This window comes from Emericellopsis atlantica, assembly GCF_019669845.1.
Source record: "Emericellopsis atlantica unplaced genomic scaffold F5Z01scaffold_20, whole genome shotgun sequence".
Classification (NCBI taxonomy): Eukaryota; Fungi; Ascomycota; class Sordariomycetes; order Hypocreales; family Bionectriaceae; genus Emericellopsis; species Emericellopsis atlantica.
Genome location: NW_025764722.1, coordinates 326077 through 333792, shown reverse-complemented (window position 1 = coordinate 333792; position 7716 = coordinate 326077). Strand labels below are relative to the sequence as shown.

Here is a 7716-nt window from a genome sequence, read left to right as displayed (position 1 = left end):
ATGCTTCAAAACTTTGATCATTGAAAGCCGTCGGCAGCCTCCCGACCTGCACATTCTGAAAAACTTATAATTAACAGGCCTCGAAACGAAGTGCCTATCTGCTGCTCCTGACTCGAGTTTTGAGTTTATACAAGATTTCAAAAGCATGACATACGTTTTGTTATAGCAAATATCTAGCTCATGATGCTCTTTTAAGGATGGAGGGTTCTGATGTCTAGAGAGTGTGCCGCCAAGGGTTCGGAACCCAGAGCTGCTGCGCACGATACCTACCTTGAGACTCGTGGTGGGGGAAGCCGCTGTGAAGAGCTGCAATAGGAAGATTGTGGGCAAGGCTGCAACGGGCGTGCCACGCCGTGATATCGTCAGCTCTGGCAGCCACTGGTTTATTATGCCATTTATGCCTATGGTGATAGCACAGCTGACTTAACTCGAGATTGTCGCATTTGCCATTCTTCCCTTCGTATTAGTTACAGCTGCAGACTCTGTCATTGTCTAGCCCAGTGCTCCCCGCAACTTGTTTCCAACACAGCGTTCCTTTCCGTCATTTTGCTTTCCCCGGCCATCCTTATCCTCAACTGACCACACACCCATCAACCTCTCATCCCCAGAGGCCTCATCATAATCATCTGCTCATGATCCCTTTTCCAGTCCTCATATCTTCGATGAATAGGACCTTGAAGTTCCGGATGATTACGATAAGATGTCTCGTGATTGATTTCACAGATACGCCTCTCTCTCCCTTGGTGGTCGATGCAGAAAGACTGATCGTAAAGAAGACATAATGCGTTTGGAAGCTTGTCTTTCAAGAGAAGCTTGTCTTTCAAGGCTGGTTTTCTTTGTCGCATCCTATCGTGAATGTGACAGGGCCCAACGGATTTGGACGCGTCCGCCTGGTGACTGTTAGCACGGGTCAGTGGGGCATGAACTTTGTCATAAAGTCGAGGACTATTGTAGTATATGCATTGATTCGCATTGAGTGACCCCGTAGGATGGACTTCAAAGGGAGTGAGAGATGGGGGATGGAAACATGAACCCTAGTCATTGTTTAATGGAGAACCTAAAACAGTCGAATTATATGGTGCTTACTGATGAGGCCGCGCTGGCTGTGGCGGAATGCCAACACCGCGATATGCCATTAGCCGGAAATGTCGTTGAAAGTGGCACAGCATAACGGCCGCGACTTGACGGTCCTGATATTGTCGAGGTCGCCATGAGAGGGACGTGATAGCGGCTCACGACAGCGTTGCCACTCCGTCTACGCTCCGTTTCGGTCGTCGTGCGGTATCGCGTAATTGGGTCGGGGGCAAACTTCGAGGCGATCGCGACGGTGAGTCCTTGGCGAGGCGACGGGACACACACATGTGGTTCGTAGTAGGTTGTCGTAATAGGTTGCCACCGCTTAGGGCCGCAACTTAGGTCTTGTGGGACGACCCCAGCCACCCAACCCGCGCGGATTCGAGGAACATGGGACTGGCTAAGCTGGGAAGGTGGTGCCCTGTCCCTAGGGCCATTTCCCTGGGGTCATTTCCCTGGGGCTGCCATTTCCCTAGGCGCCCTCTCAAAGAGACCATATCCCTGGGGTTTCTTTCCCTGGGGCGCCATTGATCTGGTCGACTCACCACCGCCATCAAGCGGCAATCCTGGTACACATTGACGCTGCACATTTAGGTGCCTAGGTTCCGCGATTGGTAATTTGCCTGGCTTAATCGGCCCTTGCTTCTGCTGTAAAGCTAGGTTGTTCACCCTAAGGCGGTTTCTGACAACTTGCAACGTAGTGTAGCGAAGTGGACGACTCGCTGGAACTTATTTCAGATTCTTTACCGCGCGCTGGGCAAAGGTCATCCCAAGCGAAACAAAAGCTCTTCAATTGCGGGTCACAAACATTGGTTACCCTCTCACAATCATCTACTCCAGGTGAAGCCTGCGCAGTGACGGCCAGTGAGCCGCAAAATCTAGTTCCTAGTCCGAGTTCCCTGGCCCATAGTACCGCAGGTATGACAATCTCTATATGCAGTCACAGATAGGTGACGAAATAGTCGCTGGGGCTCGACAGTTAGGCACCTTTCTTATCTAGAACCACTACTAAATAAGCGCAGAGTGGCACCCGCATGCGGCGATCCATAGCAGTTGTGATGACCACGGCTTGCGTTCACGTTTAAACATCGGTTTACCTCCTTTGCCGGTCCATCTGATGGGCAAAATACCTCCAGAACCGGCTTAGATACACCACCTCAGTACCAAACCTTGTGCTGCTGATGTGGAAAGTGTAGCATGGGTTGAGTCAGAGCCAACAGGATCGCCATCAGGCGCTAACCCCTTTCCGTCGCATCCGTTGCATTCGGCTATTGTCCGTCAGCGAAGCGCGGGGATACTCTTCCTTCTGTTTGCTACAGCTTATACCGAATGCTTAGCATGTCGCCCATCAGATTGACATCGACATGCGACAAAAGTGATCCCCGGCAAATGCACATTTCAAAAGGAAAAAGCATTTGACCATGTTCCCACCCCCTGATGTTAGGCCGCAGCAGGAGCAGGCGCAAATGTAGGTCTCGCAGTCGAAGGACGAGATGTGGACTGGTGAATCACGGAGGTGCTGTTCAAGAGCCTCCTCGCTGCTGAAGGTCCGCCAGTCGCCAGCCTCAGTAGGCGCCAAGTATGAGAAGGGTTTACCCAGCCTATATCGGGCTCTACAAGAAGCGCAAGTTAATCCTCAGAATATCTCAAGACTTGACAGTTGAACTTATGATCTGCGATGATCTGCGTATCCAAAGCCACGATAAGTACCTGTCCGTGCAAGGTAAGCCAAGTTGTGGGATGTCTCAAGATCTTGAGGCGTTTGTACATTTGAGAATCGAAATCCTGTGCTTTAACAAATATGTAGTACCTCGCTGTCTCTCTTACGAAGTACGCGTAAAAACTTGCTTCCTGTCACAGTTCTTACGAATAGGTTATTTAGAATGAGCTTTAATCTTATACACGTCGACTATTTTCTCTTGATACCTGTCAGAACATCGACAGGAGAAGGCTCGATGCTGGCACAACCAGAGATCATTGTGCAACTCGGCTATTGGTACGGCCTTATTTGCTCTTCAGTCCACTCGGCAAAGGCGTCGGCGATGCCCGTGCCGCCCTCGGCCCTGGTCTTGTGACCAGCGGCGAGGTCTTTCCTGATATCTACGAATCGGCCCCAAGGAGCGACTTTCGTTTGTTAGCGCACATATCAGTTTGCACGATAAGGGTAACCAACTCCAGGCTCCATTTCTCTCCAACGTCACTTCTGGTGACAGGCCGCTGAACATCTCGGTATATGAGCCGTATATCGGGTGGTATTGAGACCAGCCAATGAGGAGGAGATGCAATTTAGACATGTTTCGCTGGAGATCGGTCTTCAGATTGCCTGGATCGCAAGCCTTGTGAAAGTTAGCGGGAGCTTACAAAATATTCTGTAACAAGACTGACAACGCTGATGAGACCCTCGCTCCCATATTTCTTGGCGAACGTCGTGGCGTGGTAGTAGTTTCCCGCCTTGCTCACACCGTACTTGTACCACATGCTCTGGTCGACCTTGTAGTCCAGGTTCTGCATGTTCACACCTCCCTGAGGAGACATCATCTCTGCTGCGGCGGAGCTCACCCAGACAATGCGCACCGAGCCTGCCGGGGCGGTCTTTGCAGTCTTAAGCAGGAGCGGAGTCAGGAGCTTCGAGAAGAGGTACGGCGCGAGGTTGTTCGTCCCGATCTGCAATTCGTAGCCCTGCTTCGTTTTGCTCCCTTGCGGAGGACACATGACGCCGGCGTTGTTGAAGAGCACGTCCAGCCTGCTCTCCTTGGTCAGAAACTCGTTGGCGGATTGCTTGATCGTTTCGAGGTCACTAAGATCGAGGTCCAAGAAGATTAATTCGCCTTTAGCATTGGGGAAGTTGGTCTTGATGGATTGAATGGCTGCGGCAGCTTTGCTAGCCGACCTAGCGGCAACATAGACTTTGGCATTGTGTGAGTACAGAATCTGCGCAAGCTCCCTGCCCACGCCAGAGGAGGAGCCAGTGACGATGAAGACCTAGATGTGTCAGATCAGCAATGGTGGGCACAGGCATGACTGGATCATCAGTCGTGTGCGCGCAAGAATGGAAGCAATGCAATTGGTTTTTCAGCAGCCGACACAAATCAGGAACTTACCTTGCCTGTCTGGTCTGGCAGATTCTTCTCCGTTAGATGCGCCGCGGGGGGGATGAGCTTAGTCCAGGCACTGCCCATTTTCCTGTTGAGAGAACCGTTTCGAGTGGCGTTTATCGTTTTTGCTGCTGCTACTGCTGCTCAAAAAGTGTGATTTCTTAACTGGACAGCGGCAGGTTTTGTATGTCTTTTATACCATGGCAGTCTGGTGTCCTGCCTGATCATCTACGCTCGATGGAGCATCAAATAACATCCATCTCCGCCCCTCACCATCTCCGCCCCTCACCATCTCTGCCCCTAGGACACAATGTTATAGCGTTAATAATGCGCAAATGGATTGGAACCCGACATTATGTGCAAAAGAAGTTTGCGGCTAGTGGCAAATGCGGTGATATTAAGACCGCTCCCGGTATAGTGTTGAATGCTTGCGAGTAGCTTTGAGCGGGCGGACATTTGTGCGGCCGCTTGCGGCATTTAAGCCCGGCGGCCGAAGGGCACCCCCATCGGCCGCCAATTATCCGCAACATTACCCGCATCGATTTTCCGCACTACACATCATCTGCAATTCCCCGTTTCCTTCCGCTCTGATCAGACCTAGGCCGACGTCTCTTGGTGCATCCTATAATCAACTGTGCCATGCCGCGCAAGGTACGCACCGATCGCCAAGCGTGCCAGACGTGCCGAAGGCAGAAGCGGAGGTGCGATAAAGCGCTTCCAGCTTGTTCTCTCTGCTGCAGAGCTGGCAGAGATTGCCGTTACGATGCCAGCACACCTTCAAGGCCACCATCGCCTGAGATTGCCCACGGAGCTGCGCAGGCCGCTGTTCCTGGACCGTCGCCCTCAAACAATGGCACGCAATTCGGCTCGAATGGCTTCACGATTCCCAGGCAGCCAAGCGGTTTCACTGCCCTTCGAACCAAGTGTTCAGCGTCTTTCTTTCTAGATTATAAGGTTTTCAAGCTGCTACGACCAGCGGTCACAGACGAGTCAGACACAGCGCTCTTACCTGACCTCATGCGCTACATCAGACACCCAGCTCAAATAAGGCAGGAAGTTGACATTTATTTTCAGTCGACGCATATGTATTTTCCAGTTGGTAAGCCGCTGTGATTGTCCAAGGCTATTAATGTCCCAAGGCTGACGCGTATTCCAGTGTCCAAGTTACGCTTGTATCAGGAGCTTTCCACCACCACGTCCCCTACCCGCGCGGATACAATACTTTTTCTGTCCGCTTCACAGCTCCACACGCAGCTTGATGTCGACAATGAGCCAGCCCACCGAGCGCTGTATTGGCGCGTCAAGGCAGGATGCGTTGATGTAGAGAGAAGCGGCGTGCTTTCTGTGAGGGCCTTGCAAGCCATCCTACTTGTGGCCCTATACGAGATTACAAACGCAATTTATCCCGCGGCCTATCTCACCGTTGGCCATTGCGCAAGGCTTGGGCACATGATGAGTCTGCACTTTGTGGACAAAACCCCACAGCTCATAGGCCCACCCAGTAGGTTTTTCGTACTATCAAAGCAGGCGGAATGAGCTGCTAAGTTGCAGTAGGTACAGTCACCGAATTGGAAGAGCGGCGTCGTGTTTGGTGGAGCATCATTATATTAGACAGGTATGTCACATGCCTGGTAAACTGTTGCTTTTAGAGAGTCTGTCCGACTGAAATGTTAGGTATGTCAACCTGGGCTGCAACCGCCCAATGGGATGCGATGATGCGAGCCCGAATGATTTTCTGCCCATCGATGATAGATTTTGGGATCAAGGAGTATGCCACATGGAGAAGCCCTCTACAAGACATAATGTTAACAATCGCAGGATCTGGCATCAGTACAACCACTAGTGAGCGCTTCTAGTGTACACGAACCAGCATCCGCTTTCGCTCGAGCTTGTCAGGCCTCGCATTTACTCTCCCGAGTCCTTCGACAAATCAGGGACCGCGACACTGATGCTGATATCCTGTACCAAGAAGCCATTCAGCTTCACCGTACTCTCTTAGTTTTGTCGTCGCTGATTAGGGATGAATCCCATGCAGCTATCGAACGGTCATGCGATGTGACAGCTCAACTTCCATTGTTCACTGCTGCTGGTGTATGCTTTAGTGCGCTTTTGACTCTCTACGGCCGATATTCCTGCGCCGATGATAGCCCTGAGGAGCATAGGGGAAATGCCAACCTGTTGGAAATGCAGAAACAAGCAATTGCGGGCTTAAAAGAGGTATTAAAGCATGTGGTCCAGCTTGCTCAACGTGTTGAGGCCATTGCGCAGCTAGGAGGTATGTTAAAGATGAGCCCCTTTATAAGCAATTGCCTATATCAGGCCGGTGCAGCTTGTCTTTGGTGGATCCGAGAATCTGGGAGCCAAGAAGGCAAGTCCATGCTTGTTGTTATTCGAGGAGCGCTCAGACTCCTCGGAACGAGATGGGAAAGTCCTAGTGAGTTGCTCAACCAAGCCTGATTTCAACTCTCATAGCGCCCTCCTCAACACCCGACAACAGCCCAAATGCCGCATACTAATATGCTGACCAGGGCGTTATATCGATATCCTCGAGCAATTTGATACATTAATGAAGGCCACGTAGTAGTTTCCTTTTCAATCAAATATTTGCGTACAATTCAGACTAATGGATTGAATTGTCCATAGCGTCACAAGAACACAAAAAAGGCCCTCTTTTTCCAAAGCACGAGCAAACTTTATTCCTTACGTGAATCACACCGTGGCCATGCTGACTACGGATTGCTAAGACCGCTAGCGGCGGGAAGCGGACATGTACTCGTAAGCGGGCGGACGCCCAACCTGTGGAGCCGAATCCCCGCTTCTACTGTCAACTAGCGCTGGCGCATTCACGCCTGACGCCATGTTTTTCTTGAAGTCCGATGGAACCCCAGAAAGTTCATTTAAAATCTCATTATAGAGGTGAGATTGGTTCAATTGGTTAAGACAATACCCTTATACCCTTATCTGGAAAATGTTTTGCGACGATTGGCTCGGGGGGCGTTGCCTATATCGGGACGTCCGTTGCTCTGAGCGGGACGAGCCCACCATGCTGTTGTCTTATTCCTATCTCTCGTACAGAGCCTGGGGGCTTCTAGCGAATGGGTAACTTAAGCCGCTGGGAACCTCAGTCAAGCCGTAGGATGCGATGGATTAGATGGGTCACTCAGATCTCAAAAATACGTAGAGCTGTTAGAATGAGGCATTCGTGTCTCTTCGAGGATCCAGCCAAGACCATATTGTTTTGATAGAATCTTAGAACACCATCGCGTGGATCGCGGGCCTCTTTCACGATCGAGGCCCCCACCGCCGTGTGCCAGCTCGATCGGAAGCACATCATCACTTTCCCATGCAGTGCGGCGATAACTACGTCTTCCAGGCCGGCGATGTTGACCGAGCCTTCGCCACGCGACATTCGACTGGGCGACGTCCTCGTGGCGCTACCAGACGGGGATACTGCCGGGTTAGTGGCGTATGAACTCGGGAAGGAGGTGGCCGGCGACGGCTTTCAGCTACTCAATAGAAACCTAGAGCCAGGAGATACCTTGCGATA

The 7716-nt window shown here is 51.4% G+C and overlaps 2 protein-coding genes across 2 annotated transcripts; one reads left to right on the top strand and one right to left on the bottom strand.

Moving 5' to 3' along the window:
- Window positions 1-2883: 2883 nt before the first annotated feature.
- On the bottom strand, window positions 2884-4609 carry F5Z01DRAFT_660265 (short-chain dehydrogenase). Its single transcript, XM_046263822.1, has 4 exons — window positions 4176-4609; window positions 3460-4056; window positions 3248-3410; window positions 2884-3198 (listed from the first exon to the last, which is right to left on the bottom strand). The coding sequence occupies exons 1-4, from the start codon at window positions 4251-4253 to the stop codon at window positions 3065-3067; spliced, it is 972 nt and encodes a 323-aa protein (XP_046116607.1). The 5' UTR covers window positions 4254-4609; the 3' UTR covers window positions 2884-3064.
- Window positions 4610-4616: 7 nt separating this feature from the next.
- On the top strand, window positions 4617-7023 carry F5Z01DRAFT_660255 (fungal-specific transcription factor domain-containing protein). The gene is made up of 6 exons (XM_046263821.1): window positions 4617-5268; window positions 5326-5670; window positions 5724-5784; window positions 5844-5937; window positions 5988-6603; window positions 6698-7023. The coding sequence occupies exons 1-6, from the start codon at window positions 4809-4811 to the stop codon at window positions 6748-6750; spliced, it is 1629 nt and encodes a 542-aa protein (XP_046116606.1). The 5' UTR covers window positions 4617-4808; the 3' UTR covers window positions 6751-7023.
- The last annotated feature ends 693 nt before the right edge of the window (window positions 7024-7716 follow it).